This window comes from Carcharhinus amblyrhynchos, chromosome 4 (assembly GCF_965287045.1).
Source record: "Carcharhinus amblyrhynchos chromosome 4, sCarAmb.v2.hapA, whole genome shotgun sequence".
Classification (NCBI taxonomy): Eukaryota; Metazoa; Chordata; class Chondrichthyes; order Carcharhiniformes; family Carcharhinidae; genus Carcharhinus; species Carcharhinus amblyrhynchos.
Window position 1 is genome coordinate 3,581,200 of NC_137327.1, and position 16,109 is coordinate 3,597,308.

General features: G+C 50.0%; 1 protein-coding gene across 1 annotated transcript; it reads right to left on the reverse strand.

The window, feature by feature from the left end:
- Positions 1 to 4,475: 4,475 nt before the first annotated feature.
- Positions 4,476 to 15,167, reverse strand: LOC145342494 (CKLF-like MARVEL transmembrane domain-containing protein 3). The gene is made up of 4 exons (XM_080188057.1): positions 15,014 to 15,167; positions 10,590 to 10,745; positions 8,532 to 8,627; positions 4,476 to 4,928 (listed from the first exon to the last, which is right to left on the reverse strand). Exons 1-4 carry the CDS (start codon positions 15,071 to 15,073, stop codon positions 4,833 to 4,835), a joined length of 408 nt encoding a protein of 135 aa, XP_080044183.1. The 5' UTR covers positions 15,074 to 15,167; the 3' UTR covers positions 4,476 to 4,832.
- Between the last annotated feature and the right edge of the window lie 942 nt (positions 15,168 to 16,109).

Below are 16,109 nucleotides of genomic sequence, written 5' to 3' on the forward strand. Positions count from 1 at the left end.
GAGATATTGAGGAGTTAACTGAGAGGGTTAATGAGGGTAATGCTGTTGATGTGATGTACTTAGATTTTCAGAAGGCATTTGGTACAGTGCCACACAACAGACTTGTGAGGAAAGTTGTAACTCATAGAATAAATAATACAGGTGGCAAAACGGATACAAAACTGGCTGAATAATAGGAAGCAGAGGGCGAAGGTCAGTGGATATTTTTTGGGCTGGAGGAAGGCTTGTAGTGGTCAGTATTGGGACCTTTTGTTTCTCCTGAAATATATTAATGATCAGTTACGACGGGACACAAGTTAAAAGTGATGGCGGGAGGTTTAGGGGGTATTTGAGGAGAAGCTTTTTTACTCAGTTGGTGGTGATGGTCTGGAATGTGCTGCCTGGGAGGGTGGTGGAGGCAGAAATGCCTCACATCCTTTAAAAAGTACCTGGATGAGCACTTGTCACACCATAACATTCAGTGCTATGGGCCAAGTGCTGTTCAGTGGGGATTAGGTGGGCAGATCAGGGCATTTCAAGCGTCAATGCAGACTCGTTGGGCCGAAGGGCCTCTTCTGCACTGAAGTAATGTGCGATTCTGTGATCTGTGATTCTCTGATCTGTTAACTTTCGCTTACTGAAACTTAAAGACCAGGATCTCAAACCCGACACAGTACACTAGGCAGCAATGACTACTGTTCTCCTATAGGCTTTGGAAGCTTGGACAACCTCTAGCAGGAACATCAGAACACTTCAAAGCGCTGTAATACCACCAGTGGGGCCTCCAAATCCAATGGCAATAAAAGTATTCCAATAACAGTGTCCTCTCCCAGGCCAACAAGCCCAGCATTGAATCACTAACCACTCAAAACCAGCTCCACCGGGCAGGACATGTTGCTCAGCTGCCTGACGCCATTCCTCTGCTCTATTTCTAAACTCAGTCGCACAAGAAGACCCTGGAGTTGGACTTTAGAGATGTCCTCAAAGCAACCCTGAAGAGGTCAAACATCCCAAGGACCTGGCTTGCGATCAACCCAAATGGAGAAGGTTCATTCGGGAAGGTAGTGATACTTGTCTGGGTGTACGTGAAGGAGACATCGGGGTGTTGGAGGGAGTGCAGGAACCTCCAAACACCTCATCTACTGGAGCCTTAAAGCACCAGCTGCCCAGTGTGTGTTAGAGTCTGCACTAAACACATTTCAGAACCCATCTAACTGGAGTGGAGGCAGATCATCCTGAATCCTGAGAAGAGTGAAATGACATGAGAAAGAGGCAGAATCTTCAACGCGTGATTCCCGTTTTCAGGCGCAGTATGGTTGTAAAGTGGAATGTGAAGCAATTCGTATGATTGGCTATGGTTTTTGCGACCAGGGTCATTTTACAAAGATTAGATTTCCGGTGCAGTCAGCTCCTCACTGGAAATGGGTGAGAGGCAAGTTCATTTATTCAAATTTATTGATTATAAACATTTCATAGAACCCTACAGTTCAGAAAGAGGCCAATCAGCCCATCGAATCTGCACCAACCACAATCCCACCCAGGCCCTCCCCCCATATCCCGACATATTTTACCCACTATTCCCTCTAACCTAAGCATCGCAGGACACTAAGGGGCAATTTTATCATGGCCAATCAAACTAACTCACACGTCTTTGGACTGTGGGAGGAAACCGGAGCACCCGGAGGAAACCCACACTGACACGAGGAGAACGTGCAAACTCCACACAGACAGTGACCCGAGCCGGGAATCGAACCCAGGTCCCTGGAGCCGTGAAGCAGCAGTGCTAACTGCTGTGCTACCGTGCTGTTCCATTTCAATGTCATTACCAAGCTCAGCGCTCAATCATCTGGGCCCAACCCCTATTGTGACCTCACCAGGAAAGGTCCTCACCAGCGAGGAATAGACATGCTCCCCATGAATAGGAAGCAGTCAACTTGGCTTCGCTGGTGGAACCGGAGGTCACTGAGGCCCCCTGTGGGTAGGCTGAGGGCAAGGGAGGATATCCCTTGGGCAGTGCCAGACTGGCACCTGGGCAATCTCCTGTGGGCAGTGCCAGGGGGCAGGGCCAATGTGGAAGGGGCCAGTGGGGATGAGGCTAATGGGGGGGGGGGGAGGGGGCTTGCTGCCACTCTGCAGTGATCGTGGGGGGAGGGCAGTAGCACTGCGATCGATTGGGGAGGGAGAGGGTCGGCGATTGGTCTGGCTGGTGGGGGGGGAGGGGGTAGGGGGAGGTCAGCAGGGGCTGCATGTTGAGCTATGCATCCTCGTGATTGCGGGGAGAGTTGCTTCAAGCTGCCTGCAGCAGCAGGGGCCTGACAGCTCTCTCTTTGTCTGTCGGGCCCCTGTTACTGCTCAAGCACATGTGCAGTGTCAGAGACCAGCACACGTGCACTACATGGCAAATAGAGAGGGGTTGCAGAGTCAAATGAGGGTAAAAATTAAGGGAATATTTTAATAAGGTGTCAGACGTGACTCAGTGGGTAACATCCAGGAGGCTGTGGGTCTCGTGCCCGTCTCCCGAGACCTGCGCACGCAATCCAGGCCAACGCTTCTGCTGTGCTGCTGGGAGAATGTTGAACAGTGCGAGTGGGGCAGTGTTCAGGTGAGATGTTAAACTCCCGTGGGTGGACAGAGAGGATCCCGTGGTCACTATTTTGTAGATGAGCAGGGATGGCGATGTTCTGGACACTATTCACCCCTCAGCCAGCATCACACAAACAGGTGGGTTTTCTGGGCATTCCCGCTGACGGATGTTCTGGTGCCACTGACTGCAACCACCACCACTGCCCTCCCCCCCCACTACCACCGCCCCCCACCCCACCCACTCCACCCACCCCCACCCCCCCCACCCCCCCACACCCGCACCCCCCAACCCCCACCACCATCCCCCCCCCATTCCCCACCACCGCCCCCCCGTCCGTCCCCCCCACTTCCCCCCCCATCTTCCCCCCCTCGTCCTCCCGTTTCCCCCCCCCATCTCCCCCCCGTCCCCCCGTTTCTCCCCCCCCACCCACCACCACCACCACCGTCCCCCCACCCCCACCCCCACCACCTTTCCTGTTGTGCCTCCCCAGTGGCAGAGGGTGTGAACAATGGGAAAACCCATTGAGAGTGGCGGGACTGGAAGATCTCACTGCTGGCCAATGGCAGGCCTCCTCCACCACCATGGGGGGTGGGGCACAGAAGATCCCGCCCACCGGCCCCCTCATTTTCACATTGATTTGTGGGATCTTGCTGCTCTGTTTTTGACAACGTATCAGCGGCAATGCTACTGATTGTGAAGTGCTTTGAAAACCGGAGGCTTCGACAGGTGCTATAGAAATGCAAATCCCTCTTTCTACAAATACAGAATAAAATAACAAAAGCTTTTCTTTTGAAGTTTTTTTTAATTAAAGGAGAAACATTCAGAGACACATCAGAAAAACCATCACAATTCCTGGTGATTGTTAACCAGTTTACGCATTAGCCTCACAACACCAGGTTAAACTCACCGCTCACCCGATGAAGGGGCAGCGCTCCGAAAGCTCGTGCTACCAAATAAACCTGTTGGACTTTAACCTGGTGTTGTGAGACTTCGTACTGTGCCCACCCCAGTCCAACACCGGCATCTCCACATCACATTAAGATGCTTAACCTGTACATTCTGTAAAGGGACCGTACTTTGAATAACTTTGGCAAATATCTACACAACTAGCATAAAAATAAGCAAAATACTGCGGATGCTGGAATCTGAAACCAGAACAGGGACGGTGCAAAAGTTCAGCAGGTCTGGCAGCATCTGGAAGGCAATTATCAGCATGGTTGGGCTGAGAATTCCTTCTGTTTGCTGAGTGAGGCAATGTGATATTAACATTCTCCCCGTGATTGCGTGGGTTTTCTCCGGGTGCTCCGGTTTCCTCCCACACCCCAAAAAACGTGCTCTTAGGCTGATTGGTGTAACAAATTGTCCCTAAATTAGTCTCCCCTCAATCTTCCCCAATAGGCGTAGACAAAGGTCATGGGTAGAGGAGGGCACTCACAACGTTGAAATGGCGGCGTGGGCTCATTGGGCCGAAGGGCCTGTTTCCCATGCTGTATTGTTCTTTGTTCTAACATGTTTCAGAGAGTTCCCTCTGCTAATTATCTCCGGGAGAAGCATCAAACCCACATCTTGAAACTGGCTCGATGTGAAGAAAATGTTCTTTTAAGTTTAAGTTTTATTTTATTATTGTCACAGGTAGGCTTACACTAACGCTGCAATGAAGTTACTGTGAAAATGCCCTAGTCGCCACACTCCAGCACCTGTTCGGGTTACACCGAGGGAGAATTTAACACGGCCAATGCACCCTAACCAGCACGTCTTTCGGACTGCGGGAGGAAACCGGAGCACCCGGAGGAAATCTATGCAGACGCAGGGAGAGAACGTGCAAACTCCACGCACGCAGTGACCCGAGCTGGGAATCGAATCCGGATCCTTAGCGCAGCGCTAACCACTGTGCCACGCCTGTTGTGGGTTGGGGGGGGTGGGGATAGAGATTGGGGTGAGGGGAGTCCAATATCAGGGGTGCTCACAAATTAAAGTGAGCCACTAATGGATGTAGAAGAGGATTCAGAAGGAAGGGGTTTCCCCAGTGAGTGGCGGGAAGGTGTTAGGGTAAAATGCCCGAATGGGCGCGGCTATCCTCTGCTACCCTGAGTCCTGGCAGCTTGGTGTGAGGCGCGGGTGGGTCTGAGTGAACAGCACGAGTGGCTCTAGGAGTGCAAGAGGCTGATAGTCTGAGAGGGCCGGAACTGAAGCTGTGAATCCACTGTCGGCTGGGTCAGGCTAACGTCCTGAGGGCCCAGTCCAGTCACAGAGACTGGTTTCCATGGCGTTACTTGCTGGGAGTCTTTCTTTCGTTCAGTGTTATGAGGCTGCACATGACGTAAGCATCAGCGATATAAAGAGCAACAGCTGCAAAACCAAAGACCTGGAGGTAAGATAGAGAAAAGTTAGTGTCCATCCTTAAATACACGCTCAACTCCTGGAAAGTATTTCCCTAGTTAAGTTTGCTAGCTAATGTCACTAGTAGGCTTACATTAACACCGCGATGAAGTTACTGTGAAAGTCCCCCAGTCGCCACACTCCGGCGCCTGTTCGGGTTACACTGAGGGAGAACTTCGCACGGCCAATGCACCCTCACCAGCACGCCTTTCAGACTGTGGGAGGAAACCGGAGCACCCGGAGGAAACCCACGCAGACACGGGGAGAATGTGCAAACTCCACACAGACAGTGACCCGAGCCGGGAATCGAACCCGGGTCCCTGGTACTGTGAGGAAGCAGTGCTAACCACTGTGCCACCGTGCCTGCCCCTTGGAAGTTAATGGGGAGAGTGCAGGTTGTGGGGTGACGTGGTGAATGAGTTTAAAAATTACCCAGTAGGTGAAGGGTCGAAGCAAAGGTGGCTCAGTGGGTTAGCACCGCTGCCTCGCAGCACCAGGGACCCGGGTTCGATTCCCAGCTTGGGTCACTGTCTGTGTGGAGTCTGCATGCTCTCCCCATGTCTGCGTGGGTTTCCTCCAGGTGCTCCGGTTTCCCCCCACAATCTGAAAGGTGTGCAGGTTAGGTGGATTGGCCACGGTAAATGTGTGGGGCTAAGGGGACAGGGTGAGGGGTTTGGGCCTGGGTAAGATGCTCTTTCGGACAGAAAGCGTAGACATGATGGGCTGAATGGCCTCCTTCAGTGTAGGCAGAGGATGAGACGGGAGCAGGTGGGGGAACACACTTCACCCGGTGAGTTAAGAGAACTGTGGGAATCAGTTCCAGGGTTAATGGCTGATGCAGAATCTCTGATCAACTTTTGAGATTAGACTGGAGAGGTGGTGGAAGGAATCTGGGAAACAGGGTGACGAACGGTGATTATTTACTGTCACAAGGATAAACATCAGCTTGAAGTGATTCGGCTGAATGGTCTATTTCTAGGTGGTGGGAAGAGCTTTCCTGTGATTTGTTTGGAGATGGAGAGGGCAGGATGGAAGCGGGGGGGAGGGGGAGCGGGAGGGGGAGCGGGAGGGGGAGGGGGGGGGATGGGTGGCGGGGGGTGGAGGGGGAGCAGGGGGAGGGATGGGGGGTGGCGTGGGTGGTGGTGGGGTGTGTGATGGGAATTTCACCATCTTTTTTATTCATTCGTGGGACATGGGCGTCGCTGGCTGGGCCAGCATTTATTGCCCATCCCTAGTTGCCCTTGGAGGGCAGCTGAGAGTCAACCCCATTGCTGTGGCTCTGGAGTCACATGTGGGCCAGACCGGGTAAGGACGGCAGATTTCCTTCCCTAAAGGACATTAGTGAACCAGATGGGTTTTTCTGACAATGGTTTCATGGTCATCAGTAGATTCTTAATTCCAGGGATTTTTTTTATTGAATTCAAATCTGCTGTGGCGGGATTCGAACCTGGGTCCCCACAACATTAGATGACTTTCTGGATTAATAGTCTAGCGATAATACCACCAGGCTGTTACCTCCACCCCAACCATGCTCAAGGTTAAAAGGCCTTCTTATCCTGCCATCAGTCGAGGACCTTACAGGCCAACCAATGCCTTCTTTGAAGTAGTCTTCCAGCCACTGGGGCAATTAACCCAGCACCCAACGTGTCTGCTGCCCAAACAGACATGCTGTGCAAATGGTTCACATTGCTTGTGGTGTCCCGTGGTGAGGGTCCCTTATTCAAAGGCACTCAGTGCCTGAGCAGCGTCAGGAAGTTGGGGGGGGTCTCACCCTCCCCTTGCTTCTGCTCCCCCCACCCCCGAGAAACCCCTCCTGCTGTCACTTAACTCTGGCCCGGACCAGTCTGCGATCTGGGGTCTCCAGTTAGGGTTGCTCTGTCAGCAGCCTCTGTCTCCCCAAGGCCAGCGGCTCTCGACTGGTGGAACTTCCAGCCCCTGGGGTGCCGACCCCATGGAGATCCACAGGTGACCCCTCCACTGCCCCATTGATGGATCAGTGTGTTAATGCACTGGGTAACCTGTGCAATACTCAGCTACACACACCAACAGCGATTCAAACCTGCTCCACATGCTGTGGGTACCTACTCTCAGCAGACCAGATATATAATTCACCTTAATCTCTTTGCTTTAGGGAGAGGGATAGTCAGGCATGTTTTTACACTAACTGGGAAGTGAATTTGATTGAATCAGGATGGGTCACGATGCTTTCTCATGGTTGAATATCCCGTCTGATCTCACCCATGAACACCCTGGTGAGTTTCAGTGTGCTCCTGGGATTTTGTACACCGATATGTGTTGGCTTCTGACTCTCACTGGCTGCTGTGAATATTGGCTGGAGGTAAGCATTAGGACCACACGCACGCCCACAGATTGATAGAGGGGTGGTACAGTGGTTAGCACAGCTGCTTCACAGCGCCGGGGACCCTGGTTCGATTCCGGCCTCGGGTTACTGTCTGTGTGGAGTTTGCACATTCTCCCCGTGTCCTCCAGTTGCTCCAGTTTCCACCCACAGTCCAAAGACGTGCTGGTTAGGTGCACTGGCCGTGCTAAGTTGATCCTTAGTATTCCGGGATGCGTAGGTTAGAGGGATTAGTGGGGCAATTATGTGAGTTTATGGAGATAGGGCCTGGTGGGATTGTGGTCGGTGCAGACTCGATGGGCTGAATGCCTCCTTCTGCACTGTAGGGTTTCTATGATGGGCAAATAAAGGTTTGCTGTTATAATCAGCACCAGGTCATCAATTCAGAGGAACAGCCAGGCTTGACTGACACCCCATCCACCACTAAAACATTCAATCCCTCCACCACCAACACACAACGTGTACCGTCTACAAGATGCACTGCAGCAACTCACCAAAGCTGCTTAGACAGCACCTTCCAAACCCACGACCACTTCCATCTAGAAGGACAAGTGCAGCAGATACCTGGGAACACCACCACCTGAAGGTTCCCCTCCAAGCTACTCACCACCCTGACTTGGAAACATATCGGCCGTTCCTTCACTGTCGCTGGGTCAAAATCCTAGAACTCCCACCCTAACAGCACTGTGGGTGTACCTACATCTCATGGACTGGAGAAAGGGGCCCACCAGCACCTTCTCAATGTGAAATTAGGGATGCTGGCCTAGTCAGTGACATCCACATCCCGGAAAATGGATAAAAGATAAACACTCCCTGAGCATTGACGGGAGTTTCACTGGAATCTGAGGGCTTCGCATACTAGAGTGGGAAATGATTAGACCCCAGTAGTATCTGATACCCGAGAGTGAGATGACTGGAGTGAGGTGGTGTTAGTGTGCAGGATCATTGGGAATGAGAATGGGAGTAATTCACAGAGGTTTACTCCGCTACAGAGACTCCCTGCCAGGGGATGGGATGGGGTGTGATGGGATTCTGTGTGATTCAGGGAATCTCCTCTGCAATCTTTCCAATGCAATCACATCCTTCCTGTGTTGTGGTGAGGGTCCAGTTACAGCCGGATCCAGCTGGTTCCAGTCATAGTGGATGTAGGGTCTGTTTACAGTGGGGTCATATAGCAGGGCCCAGGTCCAGTCTCACACCATTTACTGAGGTTATCTGACCATCACTTACCGATCCTGTTATGATACCAGAAGTTATCCTGCTCACTACAGCAGCGAAACAGACAATCAGCAACATCAACGCAGCAAACACAGAATTTACACCATCCTAGAACACAATAACATTTCAATTAAAATTACTTCACCAACAAAATACACAGTCTCCAAACTATCCCCATCAAACACTCCCAGGACAGGTACAGCACGGGGTTAGATACAGAGTAAAGCTCCCTCTACACTGTCCCCATCAAACACTCCCAGGACAGGTACAGCACGGGGTTAGATACAGAGTAAAGCTCCCTCTACACTGTCCCCAGCAAACACTCCCAGGATAGGTACAGCACGGGGTTAGATTCAGAGTAAAGCTCCCTCTACACTGTCCCCATCAAACACTCCCAGGACAGGTACAGCACGGGGTTAGATACAGAGTAAAGCTCCCTCTACACTGTCCCCATCAAACACTCCCAGGATAGGTACAGCACGGGGTTAGATTCAGAGTAAAGCTCCCTCTACACTGTCCCCATCAAACACTCCCAGGACAGGTACAGCACGGGGTTAGATACAGAGTAAAGCTCCCTCTACACTGTCCCCAGCAAACACTCCCAGGATAGGTACAGCACGGGGTTAGATACAGAGTAAAGCTCCCTCTACACAGCCCCCATCAAACACTCCCAGGATAGGTACAGCACGGGGTTAGATATAGAGTAAAGTTCCTTCTACACCGTCCCCATCAAACACTCCCAGGACAGGTACGGCACGGGGTTAGATACAGAGTAAAGCTCCCTCTATACTGTCCCCCATCAAACACTCCCAGGACAGGTACAGCACAGAGTTAGATACAGAGTAAAGCTCCCTCTATACTGTCCCCATCAAACATAGTAACAAGTCTCACAACACCAGGTTAAAGTCCAACAGGTTTATTTGGTAGCAAAAGCCACTAGCTTTCGGAGTGCTGCTCCTTCGTCAGGTGAGTGGGAGTTCTGTTCACAAACAGGGCATATAAAAACACAAACTCAATTTAGAAAATAATGATTGGAATGCGAGTCTTTACAGGTAATCAAGTCTTAAAGGTACAGACAATGTGAGTGGCGAGAGTTTTCAGCACAAGTTAAAGAGATGTATATTGTCTCCAGACAGGACATTTAGTGAGATTCTGCAAGTCCAGGCCAGTCGTGGGGGTTACAGATAGTTACATCCTGGAAGAACTCCCATGCAGCTCTTCAAAATAGTGTCCGTGGGATATTTTACCCTATGGGGAGTGCATCTGGGGCCTCGGTTTAATATCTCCTCTGAAAGATGGCATCTCTGACTGTGCAGTACTCTCTTGGTAGAATCATAGAATTGCTACAGTGCAGGGGAAGGCCATTCAGCCCATCGAGTCTGCATTGACCACCTATCCCTGTAACCCCATATATTTATCCTGCTAATCTCCCTGATACTAGGGTCAATTTAGCATGGCCAACCAACCTAACTCGCACATCTTTTGGACTGTGGGAGGAAACCAGCGCACCCAGAGGAAACCCACACAGACACGTGGTGAATGTGCAAACTCCAGACAAGCTGGGAATCAAACCCACCCGGCGCTGTGAGGCAGCAGTGCTAACCACTGTACAACTGTGCCGCCCCAACTCTTAATGAATACATTCTTAGTGAATACGTTCAAAACAATAAGGAAGGAGCAGTGGGTGAGGAGAGGATTAGAACTGCTGCCTCACAGCGCCAGGGACCCTGGTTTGATTCCCGGTGCGGGACTTTGCACATTCTCCCTTGTGTCTGTGTGGGTTTCCTCCGGATGCTCCAATTTCCTCCCACAGTCCAAAGATGTCCAGATTAGATGGAATGGCCATGCTAAATTGCCTCTCTGTGTCCCAAAATGTGTAAATTAGGGGGATTAGTGGGGTAAATACATGGGACTATGGGGATAGGGCTTGGGTGGGATGCTGTGTTAGAGAGTTGGTGCAGACCTGAATGGCTCCTTCTGCACTGCAGGGATTCACTGCCAATACACTGGGGACCCCTGTGATAAATTGTTCAATGTCCCAGCACATAATATTCACTCGATTTTACTTACCATCAGTGGCCAGAACAATAAGGCCATTTTGGAATCGAGTTTGAGCAGATACAAGAAGAAGAAGGCCAGTGTGATGATTATCTCCATGAGGGGAACAGCGATGAACACCCCTGAGGTGGAAGCAGCAAAGGAAACAAAAGCCACAAAAGACAGAACCTGCAAATGGGTAAAAAATAGACCTCGTTCACTCAGAATCAAGAATTCCATGTTGTGTTCGTAGGCTGATTGGTGTCAATAAATTGTCCCTGAATTGGATCTCCCTTAACCTGGCGTACATATAATTCCCTAAATTTCCACCCCCTTTATTGTGGAGTTCCACTAGAGGTAGACAAAAACCTCGACGAGCGACGAAAGACTCGAATAAGGCACTCACTGAGTGCTAAAATGGGCGGCGCGGGCTTGTAGGGCCAAAGGGCCTGTTTCCTGTGCTGTGCTGTCCTTTGTTCTTTGTTAGTATTTTATGTTCAATTTACTCCTTTTCTGAACAGGTCAGCTATCGTTCCTCAGGTACTGAAACAGTCAATGTCCAATTGCAGTAAGGCTGTCCAGGCTTGGGCTGACAAGTGGAAAATAACATTCACGTCAGACAAGTGCCAGGTAATGACCATCTCCAAGAGAAATATAATCACCTTTTGATGTTCAATAGCATTACTGTCACTGAATCCCCCAAAATGAACATCCTGGGGGTTATCATTGACCTGAAAATGAACTGGATGAGCCACATAAATACTATGGCTACAACAGCAGATTAAAGGCTAGGAATTCTACAGCAACTAACTCACCTCCTGACTCCCCAAAGCCTGAATGGTTGAGGACTCTGGGTCTGTACTCAATGGAATTTAGAAGGATGAGGGGGAGATCTTATTGAAACTTACAGATACTGCGAGGCCTGGATAGAGTGGATGTGGAGAGGGTGTTTCCACTTGTAGAAAAACTAGAACCAGAGGTCACAACCTCAGGCTAAAGGGACGATTTTTTAAAACAGAGATGAGGAGGAATTTCTTCAGCCAGAGAGTGGTGGATCTGTGGAACTCTTTGCCACAGAAGACTGTGGAGGCCAGGTCATTGAGTGTCTTTAAGACAGAGATAGATAGGTTCTTGATTAATAAGAGGGTCAGGGGTTATGGGGAAAAGGCAGGAGAACGGGGATGAGAAAAATATCAGCCATGATTGAATGGTGGAATAGATTCAATGGGCAGACTGGCCTAATTCTGCTCCGATGTCTTATGGTCTGTCTAATATCTACAAGACACAAGTCAGGAGTTTGATGGAAAATTGTCTCTTTGCCTGGATGAGTGCAGCTCCAACAACACTCAAATCAACTCCCTCCCTCACAGCAGTGTGGGTGTCCCGACAGAACAATTGGTTCACCGTCCCTTTCTCAAAGACAATGTTTGAAATTCTTTCAGAGAATGTGGACCATCGCTGGCTTGGCCAGCATTTACTGCCCATTCCTAATCAATTGCCCTTAGGAAAGGGGGTGCTGAACCTTCTTGTACCACAGCAGTCCGTGAGGTACTTATTTACCAAACTTCGCTGGCTTCCGGGGAAGTGCCGGAAGATTGGAAGACGGCTGATGTTACCCCGCTGTTTAAAAAGGGTAGCAGGCAAAAGGCAGGGAATTATAGGCTGGTTAGTTTAACGTCTGTTGTTGGAAAAATGCTTGAATCCGTCATCAAAGAAGAAATAGTGAAGCACCTTGAGAAGAATTGTTTGATAGAGCAGACGCAGCACGGATTCGTTAAGGAGAAGTCGTGTTTGACGAATTTGTTGGAATTCTATGAGGATGTGACTAGTGCGGTAGACAGAGGGGAACCGGTGAATGTGGTGTTTCTCGATTTTCAAAAGGCGTTTGATAAGGTGCCGCACAAAAGGTTGCTTCAGAAGGTTAGGGGGCATAGAGTTGGGGGTAAGGTGTTAGCGTGGATAGAGGATTGGTTGTCTAATAGGAGGCAAAGAGTTGGTATCAATGGGTGCTATTCTGATTGGCGGTTGGTGACTAATGGAGTGCTGCAGGGATCGGTGCTGGGGCCTCAGCTATTTACCATTTATATAGATGATCTGGAGGAGGGAGCCGAGTGTAAGTTGTCAAGATTCGCTGACGACACAAAGATAAGTGGAACAGCAAATTGTGTGGAGGGTGTGGAAAGTCTGCAGAGGGATCTGGATAGGCTGAGCGAGTGGGCGAGGACCTGGCAGATGGAGTACAATGTTAGCAAGTGTGAGGTTATCCACTTTGGCAGGAATAATAGTAGGAGGGATTACTATTTAAAGGGCGAAAAGCTGCAGCATGCTACGGTGCAGAGGGACCTGGGGGTCCTTGTGCATGAGTCGCAAAAACCTAGTCTGCAGGTGCAGCAGGTGGTCAGGAAGGCGAATGGGATAACAAACAAAAACAAAGAACAAAGAACAAAAACAGCCCGGGAAACAGGCCCTTCGGCCCAACGAGCCCACGCTTCCATCTTAACACCACCAGTCCCCCCCTCCACCCACGACCCCTGTCTAATGTTTTATGGCCATCAACATTGAGGGAAGACTAATTTAGGGACAATTTATTACTGCCAATCAGCCTAATAGCACATCTTTGGGGTGTGGGAGGAAACCGGAGCACCCGGAGAAAACCCACGCAAGCACAGGGAGAATGCGCAAACTCCCACAGACACCGGCCCAAATCCATGTGTCCGCACAGCAAACAGTGATAGTCACTGAGTTGTCGTCTTGCCCAGTATCTGGTCCAGTTTAGGCACACACTAACGACATGAAGCACTAGGCCAATCTCGAACAACCAAGAGCAGCCCAAGTACGACCCATCGCGTGTATGCCCCTCGTCGGACACAAGGCGGACCGACTTAATGTTGGCCTTTATAGCAAGGGGGATAGAATATAAAAGCAGGGAGGTCTTGCTGCTACTGTACAGGGCACTGGTGAGGCCGCAGCTGGAGTACTGTGTGCAGTTTTGGTCCCTGCACTTGCGGAAGATATATTGACCTAGGAGGGAAGGCAGAGGAGGTTCACTAGGCTGATACCAGAGATGAGGGGGTTAGACTATGAAGAGAGACTAAATAGACTGGGTCTGTCCTCGTTGGAGTTTAGAAGGACGAGGGGGGATCTTATAGAGACATATAAGATAATGAAGGGGATGGATAGGGTAGAGGTAGAGAGATTCTTCCCGCTTAGAAAGGACAGCAGGACTAGAGGGCACAGCCTCAAGATAAGAGGGGGTGCAGTTTAGAATGGAGTTGAGGAGGAACTTCTTCACTCAAAGGGTGGTGAATCTCTGGAATTCTCTGCCCGTTGAAGTGGTGGAGGCTACCTCGCTAAATATATTTAAGTCACGGGTAGATAGGTTTCTGATAGACAGGGGGATTAAGGGTTATGGGGAGAAAGCGGGAAAGTGGAACTGATCCACTTCAGATCAGCCATGATCTTATTGAATGGCGGGGCAGGCTCGAGGGGTTAGATGGCCTACTCCTGCTCCTATTTCTTATGTTCTTATGTACTCCCACAGTGCTGTTAGGAAGAATCGCACACAGGCTCAAACACAGAAGGCCAGCTCACTCAGACAGACCTGTACTTCCAGTAAACAAATATCCAGAGGTATTCATAAATATTCATAGAATCCCTACAATGCAAAAGGAGGCCATTTGGCCCATCAAGTCTGCACCGACCACAATCCCAGCCAGCCTCTGTTCCTGTAACACCACACATTTCCCCTACTAAATCCCCCTGACACTAGGGTCAATTTAGCATGGCCAATCAACCTAACCTGTACATCTTTGGACTATGGGAGGAAACCAGATAACCCAGAGGGAACCCACCCAGACATGAGGAGAACACGCAAACTCCACACAGTTAGGCAAGATGGAACTCGAACCCAGGCCCCTGGTGATGTGAGGCAGCAGTGCTAACCACTGGGCCACCGTGGAGATCCCTCAGATGGGACTGATACAAGATTCCTCTTCACTAGGTGTGTTCCGTGGCTGAGGTCAGTGCCAGGATTGGTTGGGATCATTAACTAGATGCAACAGGTGAAAAGGGAGAAGCCAAAGACTGCTTCAAAGATCTGACAGCTGGAAATATCCCTGGAGATGGAGAGTCCCGGTCAGAAACAGCCAGCTGAGCTGTAGAGGTAGTTACAGAAGGAGCAGTGGTGAAGGGAACACACCCCACCCAGCTATTCGAAAGTAAAACTAATGAAGGAACAGGGGGTAGAGCCTGTTAGTCTCGTCAACGACACCCGCATCCCACAGGTGGATAATTTGTGAATTACTCTGCAGGGAACTCAGACCCGGGCACCGACACCCTTCAATCCAATAACTGCACCGTCTGACATTGAGACCAGAACTGGAGTCTGCAGCCAGACCCACACACACTCCTCTGGAAGAGAATGCCCATTTTAAAAAGTCCACTTAGAACACACTCACCATCTCTGCAATCTTCAAGGCGCTTCGTTTGGATTTCAGGAACAAGAAATTAATCTCCATATCTAGTTTTTTTTTCTCGCACAGATAAAGTTTCCTGTATGTTGGGTCGGTCTAGTACAGCTCTCTCTCTCTCTCTCTTCGGTAACTACATAGCTTGGCTATTTCCTGGTTTGAAACTTCCTTATTCTGCCTGGCTTGCTGCAGTCACAGTGTCTGTGGACACCCCTCTATCTCTCTCACTCTCTCACCGAAGTGTAGAGTCTGCTGATAACTAACTGGCTTCATCAATAGGGAGAAACCTGGGAAAATACTTTAAAACTCCTCGCCTAGGTAGTTTGAGTTGCTAAATTCAATTGATCAGACCTCAAAAACAAACACAGCGATAAATTACCGCATTTCTCTGATTATAGGACGCAGACATATACAAGCCACACTTCCCTCTTTGGACAACAGTTTTGGGTAAAGTGTCGGGACTAAGATCCCTCAGTCATTCCAGCAACAAATTTCACTGGTGTCTGGGAATCCCCATCCTTAGTTTTGAGGAGTTTACAATCAGCCCTCCTAGCCCCCCCCCCCACACATGCCCCCTCACCCCACACTCACACCCCACAAACCCCCCATACCTCTGATCTCTCAATACATCTATCCCAGACCGCAGGAAAGGAGGAACTCATTTTTATATGGTGTCTTTTATGAGCTCACGTTTTCAAGCTTATTTATTAGTGTCAAAAGTTGGCTTACATTAACACTGCAATGAAGTTACTGTGGAAATCCCCTAGTCGCCACATTCCAGTGCCTGTTTTGGAAGAATTTATCATGATCAATGCACCTAAACTGCACATCTTTCAGACATTGGGAGGAAACTAGAGCACCCTGGAAGAAACCCACACAGACACGGGGAGACTCCGCACAGACAGTGACCCAAGCCAGGAATTGAACCTGGGTCCCTGGTGCTGTGAGGCAGCAGTGCTAACCTCTGTGCCACCGTGCTGCCCATTGTGCCCATCACGGTTGCCCCAAAAGCATTTTTGTTGGCCAATGAAGTTTTTTTTGATGAAAATTTAACAATCAATTTGTGCACAGCAAGATCCCACAA